Source organism: Lithobates pipiens, unplaced genomic scaffold (assembly GCF_037356315.1).
Source record: "Lithobates pipiens isolate NorthernLeopardFrog02 unplaced genomic scaffold, aLitPip1_a1.2 Scaffold_8, whole genome shotgun sequence".
Taxonomy (NCBI): domain Eukaryota; kingdom Metazoa; phylum Chordata; class Amphibia; order Anura; family Ranidae; genus Lithobates; species Lithobates pipiens.
In genome coordinates, this window is record NW_027507903.1 from 590,648,706 (window position 1) to 590,676,290 (window position 27,585).

General features: G+C 38.4%; 1 protein-coding gene across 1 annotated transcript in view; it reads right to left on the bottom strand.

Moving 5' to 3' along the window:
* The window catches only part of LOC143962290 (uncharacterized), a 315,099-nt gene that overhangs the window by 243,297 nt on the left and 44,217 nt on the right, over positions 1–27,585 (bottom strand). Inside the window, 1 exon segment of the mRNA XM_077471593.1 lies at positions 5,586–6,638. Within this exon segment, the coding sequence (XP_077327719.1) occupies positions 5,586–6,638 (1,053 nt within the window).

Below are 27,585 nucleotides of genomic sequence, written 5' to 3' on the forward strand. Positions count from 1 at the left end.
GACGTATACCAGGCTGGACTATATGTTGGTCAAACATAGGTTACTGGAGTGGGTCTTGGAAACAAAAATAAAGATAGCCACTTTCTCAGATCATTCCCCAGTGGTAATGAAGTTGAAGATACCCGGGATACAAAGACGCCCTTTTTCTTGGAGGTTAAATGAGGAGCTTCTTTGGGATAAGAAAACGGCGGAAATTATACAGAAAGAGATAGAATTTTACTTTGAGACAAATAGTACGGAGGGGGTGTCAGGAGCGGCCCTATGGGAGGGTCATAAAGCTTACATCAGGGGCGTCCTCATATCTATAGGTACCAGGAAAAAAAAGGAAAGAAAAGAAGAAAAGGAGAAATTAATGAGAGAGATTTATAGTCTGGAACAGAGGCACAAAATGCAAGGGGGCCAACAACAAGAGACCTTTCACAGATTGATCAATAAGAGAGAGGAACTTAAAGATATTTATGAGGAAGAAACTAGAAGGACGTTTCTAGGTAGAGCTAGAGAAAGGTATTATGGGGAAAATAAAATAGGAAAAAATCTAGCAAGACAAGTGAAAAGTAAAAAAGGGGTCAACTTCATCGATAAAATAAAGGATAAGAATGGTAAAATGGTATACACCTCTAGGGAAATAGCAGAAGTATTCAAACAATATTACGAAGCCTTGTATAATGTGGAAAAGAGAGGGGAACAGGGAAAAGGGCAAAGGGAAAAAATGAAAGAATTTATATGTAAAGCCAAAATGCCCCGCCTGACAGATGGGGAAAGGGAGGACATGGAGAGTCCCATTACTGAAGAAGAAATCTACGAGGCATTAAAGGAGACAGCCTCAGGGAAAAGCCCGGGCTCAGATGGGTTCGTAATTTCGTACTACAAAAAATTTAAGGAACTTTTAGTCCCCCATTTATGTAAATATATCAACGGATTAGGCACTGAGTATGATATGGGGAGGGAAACACTGCGGGCCGCGATCACTTTAATCCCGAAAGAGGAGAAAGACCAAACACTTTGTGGTAACTATAGGCCGATCGCGCTGCTAAATACAGACGTGAAATTATACGCTAAAGTAATAGCAGCAAGATTAAAAAGAAATATGACAAAATTGATACATCCGGACCAAGTCGGGTTTATCCCGGAGAGAGAGGGTAGGGACAATGGAATAAGGGCCTTGCTCCTCATCCAAGCTTTAAAAGACAGTGGGTCCCCAGGCCTATTCCTGTCAATCGATGCCGAAAAAGCATTTGACAGGGTAGACTGGGGACTCATGTTAGAAACACTAGAAGAGATGGGGGTGGGCCCGAGGATGTTATACTGGATCAAGGCGCTATATAAAAACCCACAAGCGACGGTCAAGGTCAACGGAGAATCTTCTTCTTTGTTGCAAATGAGCAACGGGACTAGACAGGGATGTCCATTGTCGCCCCTACTGTTTGCGATATCACTAGAACCTTTGCTGGCTGCGATTCGTAATAATCCAGACATTAAAGGGATTAGAATAGGGGAAGAGGAACACAAATTAGCCGCTTATGCGGATGATGTGCTCTTCTTCATTACAAATCCCAGGATAACGATCCCGAATCTGTTAAAGATAATGGATGAGTTTGGACAGATCTCTAACCTAAAAATTAACCTTGGAAAGTCAGAGGTTTTAAATATAAATATCTGTAAACAAGAAGAGGAGAGATTATGTGCGCAATTCTTTTTTCCCTGGCGTAAAGAAATCAAATATCTGGGGGTCCTCTTGTCGAACAACTTAAGAAAATTATATTTAAAAAACTATATACCTTTACTAGAGGAAATCAAGAGCGAAATAAATAAAATCTCAGCGAGTCCTCTTTCATGGTTAGGTCGGATAAACGTGGTAAAAATGATCTTAGTCCCGAAGATAATATATAAATTTCAAATGATGCCCATAGCACTCCCTGCGACCTATTTTTCAGTTTTAAAGAAGATAATATCGAAGTTTATATGGCAAAATAAAAAACCGAGAATCTCGTATGCGGTACTAAGGAGAGGGAAAGATCAAGGTGGAGTGGCAGCCCCGGACATAAAAAGATATTATAACGCTGTAGTACTGTCACGGGTGGTAGAGTGGGCGAAAGAGGGAAATGATAAAAGATGGGTAGGTATAGAAAGCACGCTTTCACAAACACAATTAGGAAGAATAATTTGGAACCCGCCACAGTTCAGGACACTGGGCTTAAACACTCACAAGATTACACGACAAGTCTTTAAACTATGGGATCAATTACACACGCAAAAAAAGTGGAGGTATAACTCACCGTTGATTTTTCTGAAAGATAATAACTATTTCCCACCAGGACAACGAGAAATAGGGGGGAACTGGATATTAAAAGACAATGCACAATTAAAAGATATCTTAGTAGAAGATAACTTAAACACGTTCCAAGCACTAAGAGAAGACACAGAATTGATGAGGATTGATGAATGGCGGTACCTCCAGTTAAGAACCTTTGTTTTAAAGTTACCCCATCCCCTCCGGAGTAAAGAAGAGTTAAGACCCTTTGAACAATTGTGTCAGAAGGACAAAACAACAAAAAAAAGAAAAAATATTGGTTCGATATATAAAATAATCTCAGAGGGGGACGAGCTGGAGGAACCGACATTTTTTAAAAAGTGGGAAAAAGAACTGGGGGTTCAATGTAATATTCAAATTAGAAAGAAAATATTAACTTTAATTCACTTTGCGGGGGGAGGGAGTAAAATGATAGAAACAAATTACAAATGTATAGCAAGATGGTATGCTACCCCTGACAAACTAAGTAGGTTTAGAAACGATCAATCACCGGAGTGCTGGCGAGGTTGCAAATCTATCGGGAGTATGGGCCATATATGGTGGGATTGCCCCAAAATTAAAGAATTCTGGAAGAAGATAATTGAATTAGTAAAGGTGGTAACGGGAAAAGTGGTCAGAGAAGACCCATGGATGGTGTTATTCCATGGGACAGAAGAGACAATTAACCAATACAAAGCATCATTAGTCCCTATATTATTAGACATCGCAAAAAATCTCATCCCGAGAAAATGGCGAGAGAAAGAAAGCCCCAAAATCCAGGATTGGATTCGTCAGGTTACCAAAATACAACATATGGAAAGTGGGGAGGGTGGAGAGGAGGAACCAGCCATAAAGGAGGAGAGGGATCGGAAATGGGATCTCTGGGAGAAATTTAAAAAATCATGGCGATATGTGGAGGAAATAACGCAGGAATAACTACGGGAAAGGTAAACTGGAAGTGAGGTTTTAAGTAGAACTCTGAGGAAAAGTAACCAGGAACAGGGAGGTGGGAGGGAGGGGGTAGAAAAGAGTATAAAGGGACAAAGAGAAGAGGAGGCACAAACGAGAGTAGATATTCGATGTATCGTCTTAGGATACGGGATGCTTACCTCTTCTCTTCCTACCCATAACGAGTGTGAAAAAGAGAGGGAGGGGGGGGTGGGGAGTAAATAAAGTGAAGAATTTGGGCGAAGGATGATAAGGGATAAATTTAAAGGGAAAGTTAAAGATGACTCGATGGCGTTCCCTTTCTTGGTTTTTTTTTGTGTTTTTTTTTTTTAATGTATAAATGAATAAAGTCTTTGAATGATAAGGTTTACTAATAAGAAGAGCTACAATGATGTGAAGTTAAGACGAGGCAAACTAAAATGAACGCCAAGGTGATTGGCACCTCGCTGATAAATTCGCTGAAGTAGCAAAAAAAATAAATAAAAAAATAAAAAAAAGTGGTTAAAGACAAAAAAGTTAAGATACAAAATTTGCCACTTATGGATGTCTTCGCAAAGATACAGGTTAAGAGGGGTTTAATCTCTAGTCTTTATGGTCGCATGATTGAGCAGTCACAAAAAACAAATAGTTGTTTAGCTAGAAAAGGATGGGAAAAAGACCTTGGAAAAATGACAGATGAAACATGGCAGTATATATTGGAACTTGTACAGTCTGCATCGGTATCTCCGCAGCAATGCCTAACCCAATTATATATAATATATTGCGCTTAAAGGACACCAGCTAAATTATACCAATGGGGGAGGCGGGATACGTCGGAATGCACAAGATGTTCAAGAGTATCTGCTGATTTAATGCATATGCTTTGGAAATGCCCTAAAATGTTCAGATATTGGAAGGATGTGGTAGAAACCAATAATCAGGCGTATCAAACCCAAGAATATGCCTGCTAGGACAATTAGAAAAATAATTATATACCCCAGTAATAAGGATACTCATTAATAGGATGCTATTTATTGCACAAAAATTGATAGCAATAAAATGGATATCCTCTATAAACCCAACATATGCGGAATGGCGGATACAGGTAAATGATGCATTGCTAAAAGAATGGCAGGTATATAAGAATAGGGATTTAACAAATAAATTTAGTGAAATGTGGGAACCATGGCTGACGTTATCAGGTTTGACACCATTTATTGTTTGATCAGACGGAAGTATAGGGGTTAACAGATTATTTACTAGTTATAGAATAGTTAATGTATGATAACTCAAGAAGGTAGGATTGGTGTGGGGGGCTTTTGGACGAGACAGGCTGGAAGTGATGGAGAGAAAATTTATATATATTTTAGGGAGGGGTTTTTGTTTTTGTGTATAGAATGTAATATGGTATTGTTGTATGTATTTTGGATTTTCTTTTTCCATGTTTGTTTTATGATGTATTTGTGATGGAGAAAAACATAATAAACAGAGATTGAAAAAAAAATCATTTAGAAATGCCTAATTCACAGGTTATAGGCAATGTAGAAAAGTACACATCAATGTATTTTTATATTGTCACACTTTTGTAACCTCATGTTTTTGTATTCATGAATTTTATTGAAATGAAAAATAAAATACAAAAGATATTTAAATAGAAAACAAATGTTCTCCATGCAAGTATGAAATGTACACTAATATAAAGCATTATGAATAATCTTTATTTAATTAGAGCACAAAAGCTAATACATATTTTGAAAATCAAGCAATTCTCTCTTTTGTGCTCCTTGTTGTATTTAAAGTTTATCTCCTACTTTTAGTGATGTTTAAATAGTTTGTTTGGACCAACCGGGTGTAACAAACTATTTACATCACTAAGACATGCAGCTGCTCTTAGCGCTGTATAAGCTGTATGTAGCCTCATCTACCTACAGTATAAAGTGCTTTGGCAATGAGATGGGATCTTCCTGTCCCACACCAAGAACAAAAGCTTCTCAGCCATTCACAGAAAGCTTTGCATTTTCTGAAGGAATACAAAGCTTCCTCTGAATGACTGAACTAGAGAGGTGGGCGGTTGACATCAAATTCCCTGTCTCAGCCAGTCAGAGGAAGCTTTGCATTCATTCAGAAAATACAAAGCTGCCTGTAAGTGGTTAAGCAGTGCCGATGCATATCTTAGTGAAATTAATAGTTAGTTTGGACCAGCTTGCTCTAAATTAATTTTAATTCAATGAAAGCTGGAGATGAGCTTTAAGCAGATATATGCAACATCTGAAATATTTATAACATTCATATTTAACTAATTGAATCGGCTTCTTTTCCTTTGTGAATCCTCTGGTGTTGAGTAAGATTTGTCTTCTGTGTAAAACACTTGTCACATTCCAAACATCTATATGGTTTTTCTCCTGTGTGAACCCTCTGGTGTCGAGTAAGATTTGTCTTCTGTGTAAAACACTTGTCACATTCCAAACATCTATATGGTTTTTCTCCTGTGTGAATCCTCTGGTGTTGAATAAAACCTGTCTTTTGATTAAAACACATGTCACATTCCAAACATGTAAATTTTTTTTTTTCTGTGTGAACCCTCTGGTGCATAGCAAGATTCCTCATTCCTACAAAGCACTTATCACAATCTGAACATCTATACAGCTTCTCTTCTGTGTGAACTTTTTGGTGTTGATTAAGATGAGATTTTTGCCCAAAGCATTTGCCACATTCTGGACATCCATACGGCTTCTCTCCTGTGTGAACTCTTTGGTGTTGAGTAAGATAAATTTTTTGCACAAAACATTTGTCACATTCTGGACATCCATACGGCTTCTCTCCTGTGTGAACATTTTGGTGTTGAGTAAGGTGAATTTTTTTCACAAAACATTTGTCACATTCTGAACATTGATATGGCTTCTCTCCTGTGTGAACTCTTTGGTGTTGAATAAGATAAGATTTTTCCACAAAACATTTGTCACATTCTGAACATCTAAATGGCTTCTCTCCTGTGTGAATCTTCTTGTGTTTCAAAAGATGAGCACTTTGTTTAAAGCATTGGTCACATTCTGAGCACATAAATGGCTTCTCTCCAGTGTGAACCCTTTGGTGTTGCTTAAGTGTAGTTTTTCTAGCAAAACATTTATCACATTCTGAACATCTGAATGGCTTCACTCCTGTGTGTTTCCTTTGATGAACAATAAGATTTGACTTCATATAGAAACACATGTCACATTCTGTGCACTTAAATGTTTTTTCTCCTTGGTGGATCTTCCTCTGGTGGTAAGAAAGAGATGCCATTTGTGAGAAGCTCTCAGTACATTCTGGACATCTATATGGTTTCTCTCCTGTGTGAATTCTCTGGTGTTTAGCAAGAACTCCCTTTGATGAGAAACACTTATCACATTCTGAGCATCCAAAGGGCTTCTCTCCTGTGTGACTCCTCATGTGTATAACAAAATGTGCCTTTCTTGGGAAATTCTTATCACATTTCAAACATTTAAACATGTTTTCCCTTTCTGAATCTTCTTCTGGTGGCAAAAAAAAAAATGTCTTCTCTGAAAAGCACTTGTTAAATTCTGAGTATTGAAAAATTCCTCTCTCCTGTGTTAATGCACTGATGTTTACTGAGCTTTGCCGAAGGATTTCTCCATGGATTATATTGTGCTGATTAAGATCTAGAGGAATATGAAAATAAATTGTTATGGAAAAAATATTGCTTACAGATTAATATCAATTTGATAATAACATTATGGAATTCTAAACCAGAAATTGATTGTTTTCCAATCAGAGTACAAATTTATAAACACTATATTGGCAAAATTATTGGGACACCTGCCTTTACACACACATGAACTTTAATGGCATCCCAGTCTTAGTCCATAGGGTTCAATATTGAGTTGGCCCTCCCTTTGCAGTTATAACAACTTCAAATATTCAGGGAAGGCTGTCCACAAGGTTTAGGAGTGTGTCTATGGGAATGTTTGACCATTCTTCCAGAAGCACATTTGTGAGGTCAGGCACTGATGTTGGAAGAGAAGGCCTGGTTCTCAGTCTCTGCTCTAATACATCCCAAAGGTGTTATATCGGGTTAAGGTCAGGATTCTGTGCAGAACAGTCAAGTTCCTTCACCCCAAACTCGCTCATCTATGACTTTATGGACCTTGGTTTGAGCACTGGTACAAATTATTTGGTGAAGGGGGGATTATGGTGTGGGGTTGTTTTTCAGGGTTTGGGTTTGGCCCCTTCATTCCAGTGATGGTAACTCTTAAGGCGTCAGCAAACCAAAACATTTTGGACAACTTCATGCTCCTAACTTTGTGGGAACCGTTTGGGGATGTCCCCTTCCTGTTCCAACATGACTACGCACCAGTGCACAAATGCGATTCTGGAAGAATGGTCAAATATTCCCATAGACACACCCCGAACCCTTGTGGACAAATATGATAAATAAAATGTATGTCCCTTTTTCCCCAAAAATAGAGCTTTCTTTTGGTGGTATTTGATCACCTCTGTAGTTTTCATTTTTTGCACTATAAACAAATAAAGACAACAAAAAAATGTTTTACTTTCTGCTGTAAACACATCCAGTAAAAAAAATAATATTAAATGTATATAAAATCGTATGCTAATATGTATTGGTGCATGGTGTAATATGCTACATATTTTTGGTAAATAAAAAAAATGTAGGGCATTTTAGTTGACTAAATACGACTAAAACTAAAGCAATTGCAGATGCCTAAAATGGGGCTAAAACCAAAATGGCATTTTAGTCAAAAGACTTAGACTAAAACTAAATTGAAATTTGCTGCCAAAATTAAGTTATGTGTAATAAAATGGAATGACACAGGGAAAAAGTATCGAACACATGAAGAAACGGAGGTGCAAAAAGGCATGTAAAGCTAAGACACCAGCTGAACTCTATCGGTAATTAGAAAGCAATCCTGCCCCTTGTCAGTTCAAATTAATATCAGCTGGTTCAGTCTCAACTGATGACCAATAAAAAGTGTCTCCTTACCAAGGTGTCACAGAAGAAACATTTCAAGCTCTCTCAAGACCTTTGCAACCTTAGTGTTGCAAAACATATTGATGACTTTGGTTACAGAAGGATTTCTAACTTATGAATATTCCAGTGTGTACTGCCATTGCTGAAGAAAAATCATGTTGGAGCTTATTTAAAGTTTGCTGCACAAAATTTAGAAAAAGCCTGTGAAATACGGGGAGAGTATAGTCTGGTCAGATGAGACCAAAATGGAACTCTTTGGATGCCATAATACACACCATGTTTGGAGGCCAAATGGCACTGCACAGCACCCCAAAATCACTCCCATACCAACAGTGAAGTTTGGAGGTGGCAACATCACGGTGTGGGGCTGTTTTTCAGCATATGGTACTGGCAAACTTTGTATCAATTAAGGAAGGATGAATGGAAAAAATGTATCAATGCATTCTCGATAAAAATCTGCTGCCATCTACCAAAATGATGAAGATGAAACGAGGGTGGACATTTCAGCAAGACAATGACCCCAAACACAAAGGCAAGGAAACTCTCAATTGGTTTCAAAGAAATAAAATAAAGCTGCTAGAATGGCCCAGCCATTCACCTGACTTGAATCCAATATAAAATCTATGGAAAGAACTAAAGATCAGAGTTCATAGAAGATGTCCATGAAACCTTCAAGATTTGAAGACTGTCTGTGTGGAAGAATGGGCCAAAATCACACCTGAGCAATGCATACGACTAGTTTCTCCATACAGGAGACATCTTGAAAGTATTTTGTATGAATTATTAAATAAATTTCAATTAGATTGTTCAATACATTGTCACTGTGTCATTTCAGGTTATTACATATAACTTAATTTTTGAACTTCTTTTTTTTTTTGTATGAATGGATTGCATGGATTGTTACTGACATGTGGTGAAAATGTCATGTCAATAGCACCTTTAGAAACAGAAAAACGGTGACGTGTTCATTACTTATTTTATTTGCCTGCTGTATATATCAAAAAGTAATCACTGTTAACTGTGCCTTAAGACAGCTGTAATATTTAATGTTAAATTAAATTAATTAATATTAATAGGAACAAAATCACAAATCTTAGATCCTAAGCTAGAGAGATAGTTTCATATATATATATATATATATATATATATATATATATATATATATATATATATATATAGAAACTGTACAGTGATCTTCTCAACCCTTCTGAATGCCAGCTCAATACATGTTTTTTTTTTACTCTCAATCTCTCACTCCATCACCACCTTGTCCCAGTAAATATATCCCCACCTTGCTTCAGTAATTATACTTTTTTTTTTTTTATGGGGACTGCTAGATATTTGGTTTACCTATTTTAGAATATGCTCTATACAGTATATTTATCTTCCAGGTGAGACCTAAGAGACACAGAGTCTGCTTGTAAAGTGAGAAAGTATAAATGTGAGGGGCAAGATCATGAATAAACGATGGTGTAGAACTTTCTAAGATATGAATGTTACAACCAATGTGATACAATGTTATATGAGTGAAGAGTACAGTATACAAAAATGATAACACTGACACAGTCAGGCTGATATACTAAAAGACTTGACAATTATCAACCAATAAGTTGTATGAATTTTTGTTCAATTAGCAAATCATAGACTGTGAAGTATATACTGTATAAATTCTTATTTCATCAGTTGCTTGGATTTTTTGCATTGAAACCCAGCAGAAAAAAAGTGCTGCAATGTAGTCCACCTGCTGACACCATGGATCACAGATCATTGTTCATAGATAAACGCATACAATCATCTAAACCGTACAAGTGTACAATCATAAAAAATGTACCCACCTGGTATAAAGTAGTATAGGATCCTTTGGTATCTTCCTTAGTAGTTCCCTTCACCAGCAGTTCTTGTAAGTGACTGAGTCCAGTTTCACCTTTTATTTATTTCACCACCATTCACAAAAATGAGCTCGCTTCCCATTGGTTAAAAATGTGTGATCTACTTAACAAAAAGGCATCTTCACAATCTACATAGATAGTTTCAGCTTCTCTTTGTTTAGCTCTTCATCGCAGTCACAGCCAGGACAAGTGCATTAACATTCTAATATGTGGAGGGAAGACTATAGGAGTGTACCTTCATTGAAAATGAATGGCAATTGTCTCTCATCATTAGCATAAACAACAGGTGACACTCGACATATATTATCAATGACAAAAGAGACTGGAGATTTTAAAGCAATGTTTTGTGATCTTCATTAAGATTCAGTCACATGACCCCATGAGCTGTGTAACCATACTGTTCTGTCTCTACAGATAAATGTCTACTTAGGCAGCCATATGTAATACTAAATGTATATTTAACTTTAGTATCAAACTATCAGCTTGGTCTACATAACATAAAAAATAATAATTCAAAGAGGAACTGCCTGCGGAAAAATTAAATTAGTAGCTGACCATAAGGTATAGGGGGATCTGTTTTGGTTCAATTCAGTGAACCCAAGCTTAGTGGAAAATCCCAGTCAATGGAGGGTGAATCCTGGTAGTAAAATCTGGCTATTTGTAGAACCAATAGACAAACTACTGTAAAAAAGGCAATGGGTTACCGAGTAGGGATAGGCCGAACGGACCCCTGTTCGGACCCGAATAACGAACCCCATTAAAGTCAAGGGGACCCGAACCACAAATATCAAAAGTGCCCATTTTGAAGGCTTAAATGCAAGTAATTAGACATACAATGGTTACAGGGGTCCGGTCCCGCCCAGGGGGACATGTATCAATAAAAAAAAGTTTGTGAAAAATGTCATTTTGCAATGAGCACTGATTTTTTGATTTTTAAAGTGAAAACCTAAAAATGAAAAAATTCCTTCCAATATAGTGGCAAGGAGGTCCAAAAAATTCATTTGGGTACAGTGTTGCATGACTGAGTAATTGTCATTCAAAGTGTGAGAGCACTGAAAGCTGAAAATTGGTCTGGGCAGGAAGGGTGTTTAAGTGCCCAGTAAGCAAGTGGTTAAAGTGAAAACCTAAAAATGAAAAATTCCTTCCAATATAGTGGCAAGGAGGTCCCCTTAGTCCAACTGTAAAGTGGCAGATCTGTAACATGTCTATAATCTGCTGCAGCAATAAATTAATTTATAAAGCCCAAAAAAATGAAATGCAGAAAAATTGGCCTTTGGGTGTTAATTGTGCCCATGAAACCTACACCAAAAACATTCTTCCAGATGAAATGATTGAACACCCTCAAAGCTAGGCAGCCTCGAAGTCCTGCAGAAATTCCACATCCCAAAAAGACTTAATCAGTGACATCGGCATCAGGGGCTTCATAGCTGGTAATCCAGGAATTATTCATTTTTTATAAAAGTCAAAAAGGTCCACAGAGTCTGTGGACAGACGTGTTTTATGATCAGTAACAAAACCTCCTGCAGCACTGAATGCCTGTTCTGAAAGCGCACTGTATGCAGGGCGGCCCAACAACTCAATAGCATACTGGGCAAGTTCTGGCCAGTGGTCTATTCTCATGACCCAGTAAGCCAGTGGATTGCCAGCTGGTAAGCTCTCCATCTCTGTTTTGGCCCCGAAGTAATCGTCCACCATGTGATGCATATTACAGCGCACACATTTCCTGCAGGGCTAGTTGAAAACACCTGAACATATTCAAAAAATATGGGGGTTGGTCACACTATATGGTTATATAGTGCTAAGCCCACTTACTGGGACAAAGTACCCCGAATTAGTGGGCCCTACCCTAGTAATGAAAGAGAAGATAGGATTGCGCCATGGATAGTGAATTGTAAATTTTACAAAGGTACAAGCTGCCTCTACCATATATTTACAACCAATTTGGATGGAATGAAGTGTGTAAAAGAAGCAATAGGTAGACGTGGCGCTAAACTTTAACCACTTAAGGACCGCCGCATATAGATATACGTTGGCAGAATGGCATGTACGGGCACAAGCACATACCCAATCGGACCCCCTCCCGCTGGCTGCGGCGGTCCGTTTCGCTTCAGGAGCGATCCGGGATGAGGGGATGGCCGTTGGTTTCTGGCCATCCCCTCTCGATCGCTCCTGACAAATGAGAAGCTTCCCCTGCCTGATGTTACTCTCCCCGGGGCGGTCTTTTTGACCAGACTGCGAGGAGAGGACATAGAAAGTGCACCAATCACTACACTGACACGTAGGTACACATAGGCACACAAATCACCCTCCAATCGCCCCTGCCCCCCCTCCCAGTCACAGTGTCACTGATTGCAGTGATCATTTATTTACTGATCACTGCATTTAGTGTCAGTTGTGACAGTAAAAAGTGTCAGGGCAGTTAGTGTTAGGTCCAGGGTAGCCCCCTACCCCCAATAAAGGTTTAACCCCCTCATTGCCCCTAGAGTTAACCCTTTCACCCCCTTTTGCCAGTGTCACTAAGCGATCATTTTTCTGATCGCTGCATTAGTGTCACTGGTGTCACTAGGTAGCTAGTTATTTTTTTAGGTTCACCACCAGGTTTTTATAGCGTTAGGTACCCCCATATACAACCTAATAAAGATTTTAACCCCCTGATTGCCCCTAGAGTTAACCCTTTCACCACTGATCACCGCATAAGTGTCACTGGTGACGCTGGATAGCCAGTTAGTTATTTAGTTATTTAGGCTCCCCGTCAGGTTTTTATATAGCGTCCGGGACCCCCATATACTACCTAATAAAGGTTTTAACCCCCGATTGCCCCAGGTAACCCTTTCACCCCCTTTTGTCAGTGTCACTATGCGATTGTTTTTCCGATCGCTGCATTAGTGTCACTGGTGCCGCTAAGTAGCTAGTTATTTTTTTAGGTTCACCACCAGGTTTTTATAACATTAGGTACCCCCATATACTACCCAATAAAGGTTTAAACCCCCTTATTGCCCCTAGAGTTAACCCTTTTACCAGCGATCACCGTATAAGTGTCACTGGTGACGCTGGTTAGCCAGTTAGTTATTTAGTTATTTAGGTTCCCCAGTTTTTAGATAGCGTCAGGGACCCCCATATACTACCTAGTGTTACGGTTGACTCTGGTTAGTTAGTTTGCTTTTATAGCATCAGGGCACCCGCCATTTATTACCCAATAAAGGTTTAACCTCCTGATCACCCGGCGGGTGATATCAGTTAGGTTTTAGGGTCAGGGTCTGCGTCGCCCCAGGCAGCGCTAGGTTAGATCCAGTACTGCTAACACCCACACGCAAAGCATACACCTCCCATAGTGGTATAGTATCTGTATAATATAATAGTATAATATCTGATCTGATCAAATCTATACTAGCGTCCCCAGCAGTTTAGGGTTCCAAAAAAACACATTGTTAGCGGGATCAGCCCAGATACCTGCTAGCACCTGCGTTTTTCCCCTCCGCGCAGCCCACCCAAGTGCAGTATCAATCGATCACTGTCACTTACAAAACACTAAACACATAACTGCAGCATTAGCAGAGTCAGGCCTGATCCCTGCGAGCGCTAACAGTTTTTTTGGTAGCATTTTATATTTAAATCCTGAAGGCGGTGCTTGGTTTTCGCGGTCTCGTACGCGGCTAGGCTCCCAAAATGTTCCACACATGTGGTATCCCCATACTCAGGAGAAGCAGCAGAATTTATTTTGGGGTGTAATTTCACTTATGCCCATAGCATGTGTGAGCAATATATCATTTAGTGACAACTTTGTGCAAAAAAAAAAGTTTGTAATATTCCCGCAACTTGTGGCAAAATATAAAATATTTCATGGACTCAACATGCCTCTCAGTAAATAGCTTGGGGTGTCTACTTTCCAAAATTGGGTCATTTGGGGCGGTTTTGTGCTATTTTTGGCATTTTATGGCCTTCGAAACTGTGATAGGTAGTGAGGAGTGAAATCAAAAATTTGCACCCTTAGAAATCCTGAAGACAGTGATTGGTTTTTGGGGTGCCGTACGCGACTAGGCTCCCAAAAAGTCCCACATATGTGGTATCCCCAAACTCAGGAGAAGCAGCAGAATATATTTTGGGGTGCAATTCCACATATAACTATGGCATGTGTGAGCAATATATCATTTAGTGGCAACTTTTTGTAAACTTTTTTGTGTCATTATTCAATCACTTGGGACAAAAAATAAATATTCAATGGGCTCAGCAATTTGCTTGGGGTGTCTACTTTCCAAAATGGGGTCATTTGGGGGGGGGTTGTACTGCCCTGCCATTTTAGCACCTCAAGAAATGAGATAGGCAGTCATAAATTAAAAGCTGTGTAAATTCCAGAAAATGTACTCTAGTTTGTAGACGCTATGACTTTTGCGCAAACCAATAAATATACGCTTATTGACAATTTTTTTAAAATAAAGACATGTGGCTGAATACATTCTGGCCTAAATGTATGACTAAAATTTAGTTTATTTGATTTTTCTTATAACAAAAATTTGAGAATATCTTTTTTTTTTTTAATTTTCAGTCTTTTTGCTTTTATATCGTAAAAAATAAAAATCGCAGAGGCAATAAAATACCATCAAAAGAAAGCACTATTTGTGGGAAGAAAAGGACGCAAATTTAGTTTGGGTACAACATTGCATGACTGCACAATTACCAGTTAAAGCAGTGCAGTGCGAAATTGTAAAAAGACCTCTGGGTCCTTAGGCTGACAATTGGTCTGGGGCTTAAGTGGTTAATAAATCCAAAAAATCCCCAAAAAATTATTTTCTATCTGAAATATGAGAGAGAGACCTCTATTTATTTTTCCAGGATATGCCTGCTTTCACAAAATTAAAAAAAATACATTTTAAAAAATGAATTATAAAAATTTTTATACATTTTTCTGCAAATATGGTGTTGGACCCCCTGTTATATTTTACTCCAAGCTAAGGCCAACTCCAGGGTTTGCTGTGTTAAAAATATACAATAATTAAATATTGTGATGTGCTTTTGTAGAGTGATAATTGTGAAAAAATATGTTGAAGTGAAAAACAAAGATGAAATAGAATAAAATGAATAAACAAATTAGTATATAAAATTCAGTGTTGGACCCTCTGTGCAGTGATGGGTCTTCAAAAGTTGACCAAAAAAACAACTATTTGGCAAATAACAATATTAAATATGCATATAAACAATTAAACTAATAGTCCAAAGATGTGATAAAAGTGACTCATGCTCAATTTAACGAATAATGTGACTGCTTCTTAATGGCTGAAAATGTTCCCGGTGCATTTTTTCGTGCAAAGTAATGGTTTTGCACTCACAAGATACCCTGCCCCTGCAGGGGTGAATGTGCCTTCACAGTATGAGCCCCTGTGTCTTTGTGGTATCTCCCTATGAGCTTCGTTTTTCTCAGCATGGATTCGTCATTTCATTCAGATGTTTTAATAAAAGAGAGAGTGCTGTCCAAAATGCTATTCGCTATTCCTTGCAGGGAATAGGGCACTGAGTCCTATGCTTATTTTACATGATTTTACATTACAACAGCAATACTTCCATTCCTGTTTATCCATTATGCCATCCCAGAATCAATTGTTTCCTTTCAAAATTATACAGTGTGTACAACATCTACATAATCAATTAGAATCCATTTTAATTAATGTATACATGAATTATACATGAAAATATGGTAAAAAAAATAAATAAAAGTAAAGAAAAAATAAATAAAAGAAAAAATAAAAATGGTGGATAAATAGAGTAAATATGAAGGATGTTGGAATAGAAATTAAAATGTAAAATACGAATTAAAATATGAATAAGGAAAAACCCCCAGACTAGTTAATAAATTAATGTTTGAAATCAATTAATTAGATGACCCGCAATAGTGAGAGTAGAAAGGGGAATATGAGGTTGAATCGAGAACTTTTATTAGTACTATCAACCAGAATATCATATATGAACATATGTTTCTTTACATAGAAGGCTCTATGGATAAAGCCATTAGAGAAGTTGTTATGATGATCAATAGTAATTGTTTATTTAATAAAAAGGAGAGGTAATAGTGTATTTTAAATTTATATATATTTTTTTAGAAATAATTTTTTTTCAAAACGTCTTACATGCACAAAAAAAACAGTGTAACAAGGCAGCCTATAATTAATGATGTTCAAGTGGCCAATCAGAATTGAAAAAGATAAATGCTAAAGTTAAAAATAAGAATATGCAAATAAATATAACATTTTATTTAGGTATGTATTACATTCGACCCAGATGGGGAAAACTGTATCCCGTCCAAGTAGAAAGGTCTTCGTATATTACTATTAGATTCAAATATTTTGTTAAAAAAGTTGAGTTAATAAACCCAAATAGAGAAAATAGGGGGGTATTTTTAGGTATATATTACATTTGACCCTATTGAAAAACGTTATATTTCACCTAGAAGATTTTTAGAAACTGCTGTTATTTCCAAATCTCGCACCACTCAGTGAAAGGAGAGAAAAGAAGAGGAGGAGGAATAGGGAATCTAGTGGGAAATAAGAGGGGAGAATTTTTTATTTAAAAATCGAAAAATTAAAATTTTAATTTGAAACAATTCAGATCTAAGTCAATGTTTAGGCCTGCTGGCTGAAGTGTGTCTAAATTAAAAATCCATTTTGTTTCGTTTTGTGACTCTTTTGTCTTTGCCCCTCCAATGTCCTTTGATTTTGTCTATTGCATAAAAAGTCATACATTTTGGGTCCCGGCCATGAAAGTGCCTAAAGTGTCTTGAGACGCTATGTTTGTTGAACCCATTTTTTATATCAGTAATGCGTTCTCTGATCCTGGCGTGTAGTTGTCGTGTGGTTCTCCCCACATATTGTTTGTGGCACGGACATTCAATGACGTAAGTAACATAAGTGCTGTTACAAGGGATCATTTCATTGATTTTGTATTCGTTTCCGTTTGTGGTGTATATGAAATTTTATTTCTTTCTGTTGGTTTTCTTACTGATCTTGCATGGAAGACACTTTCCACATTTGAAAAACCTTTCAGGCTTTCAAATATTTATATCTCTTTTGGAGGGTCTATGGCATTCTTCACCAGTTTGTTTCTCAGAGTTGGTGCTTTTCTATAAATTAATCAAGGTTTGTTTGGTAAAACAGTTTTCAGCTCACTATCTGATTGCAGAATGGGCCAATATTTCCTTATTATGTGTCCCAGGGCCTTGTGCTGTCTATTATACCCAATAAGGAAGGTAACATCTAGTTTTTTGTTCTTTTTCTTTCTGCCTTCTAGTGTTCCTTCTATCAATTTATTTATTTCCATATATTTTACTTTTTCTTTTAACTCAAGTAGCTCTCTTTCTTTATACCCTTTTGTCTTAAACCTCTTCATAATCACTTTGGTCTGTTTGTCAAAATCGGTGTTATTGCTGCCGTTTCTATACAGCCGCATGAGCTGACCCTTGGTTATATTCTTTATCCATTGAGGGTGATGGCAACTACTAGTTGGGATATACCCATTGTGGTCTGTGGATTTAAAGAAAGTGCATGTGTCTAAAGATCCATCATGTTTAAATATCTGTAGGTCTAAATAGTCAATACTTTGTTTATTCCAATTCCCTGTAAAGGTGATATATATGTTATGGTTGTTTTCATCAAAGAAATGTTGTAGTTCATCTGGTGTGCCACCCCAGATGATGATGATGTCATCTATATATCTTCGATAATATTTGTTTTTTTTTCTGGGTACACTATATACTTGCTCTTCCTCCCAGCGATTTAGAAACAGGTTTGCTACGCTGGGGGCATATTTAGCCTCCATAGCTACCCCTTTTGTTTGGGTATATTATGTGCCTTGGTACCAAAAATAATTATGGCTCATTGCCAGTCGTAGACTTTCTATGATATAATTAATTTGGTCTTTTTTTTAGATCTGATTGTTTTTGCAATGCCCATTCTACACTACTTAGTGCATCCTCTTGTTTAATATTTGTGTATAGTATAATTTCAAAATCTTTCAGTTCTGCGATTAATTGTCTGCTGTCTTTTAGGTATGACTTTCCTTCAATGACCATGGGCTGCAAGTACCCAACAATATAGGCCCCCAGTCTAGAGAAAAGTCAGTCTATGCCACCGATTATTGGTCTTCTCGGTGGATAAGATTGATCCTTATATATCTTAGGGATATAGTATATCACTTTTGGCTGCTTTTAGTCAAATATCTTGCTTCCTTTTTGTTGAGGATTCCCTTAGTTTCTCCTTTCTGTACGTACTTTTTCAATATTTTCTCATATTCATCTTTGGGATTTCTCTTCAATTTCTTGTATGTGTCTCGTGCATGCAGCAATTTCTCCATTTCAGCCACTTAATCCTGTTTGTTTAATATGACCAGGCCTACCCCTTTATCCGGGGATCTGATTACGATATATCTTTTTTGTTCTCTATTTGTTTAATCGTTTTCCATACACCCTTCCTTTTTGAACTTTTGATTTCCAGTCCTCTTACATCTTTTTCCACCATTTTTTTTAAAAACCATTATACTTTCATTAAGTTGCAACTTGGGATGAAAAATAGAGTTACTCTTCAAGTTGGAATGTTTGTAAGACATACATTCTTTTTCTTTTTTGGCATGTTCTTTTGTAGCAAAACATTTTTTAATTTTAAATTTTCTCGCAAACTTCTGTAGGTCAATATAGGCCTCGAATTTATCTAGGACTTTGTCTGGGGTGTATTTTAGACCTAAATCTAATATTTTTAGTTCTTCTTTAAAAATAGCTTGGCTTAGGTTGTAAATTCCTTCACCTAATGTTCTCTTCTTCTTTTTCTTGATACCTCCTCTCTTTCCTCTCATCTGTTTTCTTTTTCCCATCTTTGTGGTCTGTACATATGTTCTCTCCTCTCTTCCCACCGGATCTCCTGTTGTTCCATATGATTTCTTCTTGTGTCTTCCTGTCTGGTCCATCTTGGGTTCCATCACCCATTTCTCTGAAAATTTCCTTGGTGTTGATTCCTCACTGGATATAGAATAGGTCTCCATCCTCCCTGTGGTCCATATGGGTGCCCCCTTCCCTTGGGCCTGGTGGTCTGTTCCTTTGTCCCCTGTGAAAAAAAATTCTTCCATATTGTTGATCCCTAAAAGGGGTTTCCTGATGATATTCCCTTAATGGGGAGTATCTATTCTGATGTCTGGGAATATTAGGTGAATATGGTGCATGGTTTTGGTATTCCCTAGATGCGTACTTTTCCTGTTGTCTATAATTTCTTTCTGGGCTTCTTTCATTTCTTCTACGAGTGTGTGTTGGTTGTTCTTCCTGTCTCATTCTCTGTGTTCTATCCTGTATTGGTGTGGGTTGTTGCCATATTTCATTTTCTCTTGTCATCAAATTTTCTCTGGAATCTTCCACCATGGATATATCATTTTCTTCCTCATTATAATTTACATCTTTTTGCCATCTGTATACTTGCTGATCTTTGTAGTCCAATACATCTCTTTTCAATTTTTTTTGTTTTTTTCTGCTGTACTTCTTTATCATATTTTTTGACTGCTTCTTGTATGCTTTTTTTCTTTATCCTTGTATTCCACTGTTTCTTTAAATGGTAATAGTTGGTCTCTAATCTGTAAAATTTCTGCTTCTATGTTTTCCAGTTTGTGTTGTTGCCTAATTACTATTTTTTTGTAGTAATTCTGTTCTGATTCCTCCTATGCACTGGTGACCACTAAATAAGAGGTGATGAAGAGGGGGAGGGGTGCTCTAACCCAAAAATGTTTTTGTATTTTTGTAATAAACCCTGACCAGTTTTTTTAGGGTTAGAGCACCCCTCCCCCTCTTCATTACATCTTATTTAGTGGCCACCAGTGCATAGGAGGAATCCCTTCAGTTCTCCCACATAGAGGAGTTTGAGACGTAGGATCTTTCATTCTATTACTAGGATAGGACCCACTAATTCGGGGTACTTTGTCGCAATAAGTGGGCTTAGCACTATATAACCATATAGTGTGACCAAACCCCTGTATTTTTTGAATATGTTCAGGTGTTTTTAACTAGCCCTTCAGGAAATGTCATTCTTGAATGTGTGCGCTGTAATATGTTCGCTACTGTTTGCTGATCTTGTAGCAGCACCATCTTGAATCTAAAAGCATTAGGATGTGCTTTCCAAATATGTTTTTGTATGTTGTAATAAACCCTAACCAGGTTTTTTTGGGTTAGAGCACCCCTCCCCCTCTTTATTACCTCTTATTTAGTGACCACCAGTGCATAGGAGGAATCCCTTCAGTTCTCCTACATAGAGGAGTATGGCTCCCATGGTTGAGACGCAGGATCTTGCATTCTGTTACTAGGGTAGGACCCACTAATTCGGGGGAAATTTGTCGCAGTAAGTGGGCTTAGCACTATATAACCATATAGTGTGACCAAACCCCCATACTTTTTTAATATGTTTAGGTGTTTTTAACTAGCCCTGCAGGAAATGTCATTCTTGAATGTGTGCGCTGTAATATGTTCGCTATTGTTTGTTGGTCTTATAGCAGCACCATCTTGAATCTAAAAGCATTAGGGTGTGCTTCCCAAATATGTTTTTGCACCATGTGATGCAGACGCTGCCGATGGGATGTGGAGGCTGGCAGCCCTGGGTGGCGAGGACTAAAAAAATGAAAAAATGCCTCACTTAGGCAGATGCCTTTTCCAAGGTTCCTTTCTTGACCAACGGAAGACTCAAAACGATGTTTTCCACCACACTGTAACCTAAGAGAGTCAGGAAAAACATTAATAAAATCCTCTTTAATGTGTCCTCAAGAGATTTTATCCTCTGCAGTCTCTGTGGGGACAGAATGAGTTCAGAGACCATCCCCTTATAACGGTGGTCAAGGAGAGTTGCCAACCAGTAATCATCCTTCTCCTTTATGCCACCTATTCTTGGGTCCTTTCGTAGGCTTTGAAGCATGAGGTTGCCCATGTGCCTCAAACTTGCAGAGGCTTGATAAGCAGACTCTTCGGGGTCAGCTCAGGATGAAAGCATCTGGAACTTCCTCCTCCCAGCCATGTACTTACTCCCAAGGGTCCTGGGGTTGGAAAGCCATCGATTACAGATTGATCACTCAAAGCCTATGAAAGTGCTATTATCCTCCTCCTCATCCTCCTCCCTTCTCTCCTCCTGTGTGTTCTGTGACATAGTAATGATGGTGTCTGCATAAAGTGGGCCTTGAGAGGTCCTCCTCTTCCTCCTGCTGCTCTGCCTCCAGTGCCCTGTCCATAATACCATGCAGAGTCTGCTCCAGCAGGAACATAGCAGGGATTGTGTCACCGATGCATGTACTGTCACTGCTCACCATCCTTGTGGCCTTCTCAAATGGTGACAATACAGTGCATGCATCCTTAAAGTGGGTGCCCCTAAAAAAAAAAATTAAAAATCAGCAGCAACAAATACTGCAGCTGCTGACTTTTAATAATCGGACACTTACCTGTCCCAGGGTCCAGCGATGCGGGGGAACAAAGCCCCCCCTCGTTCCCCTCTCCACTCCCGGTGCCGTCATTCGTACTGTGGGCACCTGGGTGTGGCTTCACAGCCGGACACCCACTGCGCATGCTCGAGCGGCGCAGGGGGCTGTGATATGCCCCACAGTCACCTGGACACGTGACAGGTCCCAGATGACTGTGCAACGTGAGGGGAAGTGATGTCACCAGCCCGGGCAAGGAAGAAGGCAGACTGCGAAGGACCCCCTAGCAACAGGTATTTATTTTATTTTTAAAGATTTTTAAACACTTTTTTCTTTTTTGGTGGCAACATCACTTTAATGATCAGATATTGGCGTGGGGAAAAAAAAAGCAGAGGCAGCCTGAGCCTGTTGTCGTGCCATACTGACAGAAGTACTTGTTGACAGCCCTCTTCTGCATGTATAGCCGCTGCAGCATTCCCAAAGTTGAGTTCCACCTGATAGACATGCCACAAACCAGGCGGTTTACATGGGGGGCACCAGTACCGTGTGTGTGTGAGAGCAATCGGGCAGTGGCACTGCAGCCAAAATGCTTTCCCCTGACAGGCAAGAGTCTGCCTGTCAGTTTCACGCACAATCTCGGTGGCTGCAGCCATTGGATTGTGTGTTAAACCCCCTGCTGTCAGGTCTGTAAGACGTACGGAACTGGTAGAAAAAGGATTAAGATGTTGCTTTACTAATACTGGAGAGTGCAACATCTAGTGCAGCTTCAACTTTTTTTCAGCTTTTTTTCAAAGCTTAAATGAGCAAACTGAAGTCTGTCTTCTAATTTCAGGTACATATCAGTTGATAAGATGTTATTTATTCATTTTTTTTGTCCTAAATAACAAAAGCTAAAGGCTGAGGGATTGTGATGCAGCTGGATGAATGTTCACATTCAGGCCCTGGATAGTTTCTTTTTTTTTTTCTAACCTTGTTTTATTTCTTGGGGAAAAATAATTTATGATAATGGTGTGTGTGTTTTGGGGAGGTGTTGGTTGTTGTGTGTTTTTTTTTTCTCTACCCCCCGTTTGTGGGGCTCTCATATACCAATGTTACGTGATGAGCTATCATTCATAATTGAGGAACCTGGTTATGTTTATGGTCATATATTTTTCTAGAGAAAGTAAAATTGAAAAGTTATGTGTATTATATACCTCCTTACTGATGGTTACATGTATAACAGATAGGGATAATGGCTAATGAACTATTATTAATATCCTGGAATGTGAGAGGATTTAACTATCCGGTTAAAAAAGGGCTATTTTTTCCATTATGGAACAATATAATTCATCAATAGTCTGTCTGCAGGAAACTCATCTTACAAAAGATATTCTCTCTACTACAAAATGCAGTTTTCTACTCAGTACCATTTGGTATTCTCTGAATTTTCAAGAGGGGTTAGTGTACTAATATCAACAAAGATACAATTTTCCTGCAGATAGACATTGATAGATTCCCAGGGTAGATGTGTCCTATTGGTATGCTTTTTATTTTCTACTATATGTATAATAGGATTAGTGTATGTACCACCACCTTTATAATTCAGAGATATTGCGGAGGATTAGTATATTTCTGTCTGAATACCCCGGCATTCCAATAATGATAATGGGGGACTTTACTAATGTCTGTGATGCAAGTATGGATCGCTATCTGGTGGGTCCAAAATCAGAGACCACTTTTTGTAGACACTTGAAGGAAATATTCAAAAAACTAGACTATATGGAAGGACTTATGGACTTTACAGGCACCAGTACAAGACAAAAATTATTTTCATTAAACAATTTTATTATTCCAAAAATATACAAAGATGCGATTAAAAACCAGGAATACATGATACATTCATTCGCGGAGACCTCAATCAGCAAAAAATATCATACTACATCTCATACGATAATATGGTTCAATATAATAGCCAACAATAAACCATTGGGAGCTAGAGTGTAGATATATATTCACAATGATGATATGCTGATATGGGTCTCATGCTCATGCCCGTCATGTTTTGCGTCCAATAGACGTTTCTTCTGGGGCGCAATGAGGTTCTTAAAAGCAAAAAATGAACATACGTCACAAATAAGGTACAGGAAAAATATATATCTAATTTGATTAATAACAAATAACAAATAACTGACATAAGGCAAAGTGCTGTCAAGAGGCGGTATGAATGTGCAACACATAGACAGTCATAATAGGGCACTGTGGGGAAACACGACAATATAATACCAAAAATTGAATAAAAATTAATTAAATTTACCCTCTGGAATGGGGACTAATTGCCAGTCAATAGAGCATACAGATCACGAAGGAGATAAAGAGTCTAGCAATCAGCAACTAGAGAGGGGATAGATAGAGGAAAAAAGTTTATGTCAATGTAGTACTTGATGCCAATGTAGTATACATATATATAACACATATGATGATATGGTAGTACAAATAGCGTTAAGAGGGGCTCACCAAAATCTAGTAATCCATTCCTTGAATTCCAGAGTAGTCAAATGTTAAGATAAAAGCAGCTATCAGATAAAAGCAGCTATCACATCGCAATTCCGACAGCAGGTATAGAGAGCCAGCTGACAGGCACATCCAGCAATCAAGACCACAGAGGGCTGAGTGTCTGGAAAGTATAAGGTAATATAGAGGTGTCGGTAAGGGAGAAGAAGGGGATGGTGGTAAATGAGGATAATGAAATCAAAATCAATAAATAAATTACCTATATTGAAGCCAGATACAGAGCGCGAGTGTCCGATGGTCCAGAGGGAAAAGCAGATGAGTTAGAGGTAGAGTTATGGAGTTCACAGGCACTGCATGGGCAGGATATATGTCTGATGAGGCCAAACAAAAAAATCCCGTACAAATCTCTACTATTAGATTTATAAAGAGGTATTTTAATCATCATCCCGAATTGCGTGAGGTATTAGCTACACATTGGCCCCTCCTACGGGAGGATCTAATTTTGGCTAAATACATTAACAATAAACCCAATATTACTTTTCGTAGAGCTAGATTCCTGCAGGACCAATTAACCTCTAGTCACTTTACTCGTACAGCCCTAAATCGGCCTCGTTTTTGGAATGTTCAGATGTGGCAAATGCCCTTTTTGCCCTCTGATCCAAACAGGTCAGTCCTTTATATTACCCAATGGGGAACGTTTTGTCCCCAAATTCTCTGCAGACTGCGAGACTCATGGAGTCATTTACCTTATGATCTGTAAATGCTCTGCCTTCTATGTAGGAAAGACTATCAGACATTTTCGTGCCCGGATAAAAGATCACGTATACTTTTCGCCAGGAGGCAAAATGGTTACATCTATTAGTAGACATCTTGATTTATACCATAAATTTGACACCTCAGTCATTTCATTCATTGCACTAGATGTAGTCCCTCCCAATCCACGTGGTGGTGACTGGGACAAATCAATCCTAAGAAAAGAAACCTTATGGATTGAGAGATTAAACGCTATATTTCCCCCGGGTATTAATGAATCCCATTCTTACAAACCCCTTTTATAAATTTTACATACTGTGCTCTGTATCCCTTCCCTCTACCTCTTGAAAATTGCACTCAGGTAGAATAATTTATAAAAGCTATGCTGATATAGTTTGTATTTACTTATTTATTTTCTCTTTGTTCCCTGCTGTCCACTTGATTACACTCCTCATTGCATACTTCTATTTATTTATGTATAGTACAGTCTCACTGATATTATAATTTGCTACTTTGTTAAGCATATTTAATCTTTTCTTATTTGTGGTGCTGTTCCATAAGAGGCGGTGCGGGTGGCCGCGCTATGTCGTCTTGGGTGCTGTGCGGCTGCTCAGCGTCACAGCTTTGTTTCTGCTGACGCGCATGGATCTCCCCTGTGGCCGATGTCTTTTCTATCTCACCGGCCTCTGAGATTTCACTCCAATGGTGTCTTTCACTCCTCCTCATCACCTACGTCTAGCAGAGACCTGCGCAGGCGCATTAGGGAATGAATGGATGGACGTGACACACGTCGGAGCATTTGGCCGGCCTACCCGACGTCATCATTGGCTGTCTGCCTATTGGACGCCGGGGGGTGGGGCACACACATTTAAGGAGACCCCGCACAAGTGTCTCCTTGCGATGAGATATTCATCTGCTTTTCCCTCTGGACCATCGGACACTCGCGCTCTGCATCTGGCTTCAATATAGGTAATTTATTTATTGCGGACAATGATTTTGATTTCATTATCCTCATTTACCACCATCCCCTTCTTCTCCTCTATATTACCTTATACTTTCCAGACACCCAGCCCTCTGTGGTCTTGATTGCTGGATGTGCCTGTCAGCTGGCTCTCTATACCTGCTGTCGGAATTGCGATGTGATAGCTGCTTTTATCTTCTTACATTTGACTACTCTGGAATTCAAGGAATGGATTACTAGATTTTGGTGAGCCCCTCCTAACGCTATTTGTACTACCATATCATCATATATATTATATATATGTATACTACATTGGCATCAAGTACTACAGTGACATAAACTTTTTTCCTCTATATATCCCCTCTCTAGTTGCTGATTGCTAGACTCTTTATCTCCTTCGTGCTCTATATGCTCTATTAACTGGCCATTAGTCCCCATTCCAGAGGGTAATTTTAATTAATTTTTATTCAATTTTTGGTATCATATTGTCGTGTGTCCCCACAGTGCCCTATTATGACTGTCTATGTGTTGCACATTCATACCGCCTCTTGACAGCACTTTGCCTTATGTCAGTTATTTGTTATTTGTTATTAATCAAACTAGATGTATATTTTTCCTGTACCTTATTTGGGACGTATGTTCTTTTTTGCTTTTAAGAACCTCATTGCGCCCCAGAAGAAACGTCTATTGGACGCAAAACATGACGGGCATGAGCATGGGACCCATATCAGCATATCATCATTGTAAATATATATCTACACTCTAGCTCCCAATGGTTTATTGTTGGCTATTATATTGAAACATATTACCGTATGAGATGTAGTATGATATTTTTTGCTGATTGAGGTCTCCACGAATGAATGTATCATCTATTCCTGGTTTTTAATCGCATTTTTGTATATTTTTGGAATAATAAAATTGTTTCATGAAAATAATTTTTGTCTTGTTGGTGCCTGTGAAGTCCATAAGTCCCTCCATATAGTCTAGTTTTTTGTATACACCCATTATGGACGATGGCACCTTTCAAAAAGGATTATTTTGGGATATCCACTTTTACCATTAAGTGATTTTTTGATATCCTGCATTTATTTGTTTGTTTACTTGAAGGAAATAGGTCTGTGTGATATGTGGTGCCTCCACAATCCTGGAATACTGTTGTTTCTCTACTTATGGTACTTTATCCAGGATTGACTTGGCTCTGGGCAAAAAACTAACCCTTCCATTGGTTTAAGATATACAGTGTCTGGCAAGGGGGATCTTGGTTCATTCTCCAGTTTTACTGACCATAAGAAAAATTAAACCATACAATAAAAGTTATTGGGGTATGGATGCCTCATGGTTATAGGTATTAACGCAGGGTGAATCCATGCGACAATCACTTACTGATTTTTTTCTTAATAATGCAGAATCAACAACTCCACAATTGGTATGGGATACTATGAAGGCCTTTTTAAGAGGCTTAAAGTGGTTGTAAACCCTCTCCCACAACTTTGTCCCATGTAAATCAGCATAAAAAACCCTAATGAACACTGCTTGTAGATATCTCCTTACTTGCTTAGTATTGTTGTAATCCTTGTTGTTCTGTAGGATGAAGTCACTGAGCATGCCCAGATCTCCCCCGATTTAAGGCACACTCTCTATGTCCTATCTATCTGTTATCAGGACTTCCTACGGCACAAAACTGAACTCTGCTAATCACTCAGAGCTTCCTCCTACGCACCATGTGACCATGTGACCTCACATGCAGTATAAACTTGGCCATTACTGCAGTCTTATCAGCTGAAGCTGATAAGTCTGACAAAGGGAAACATTAGGCATTGGCACAAGTAAATACTATGAAATAAACAAGTAAGCTATGAACAGGGAAGCAGGG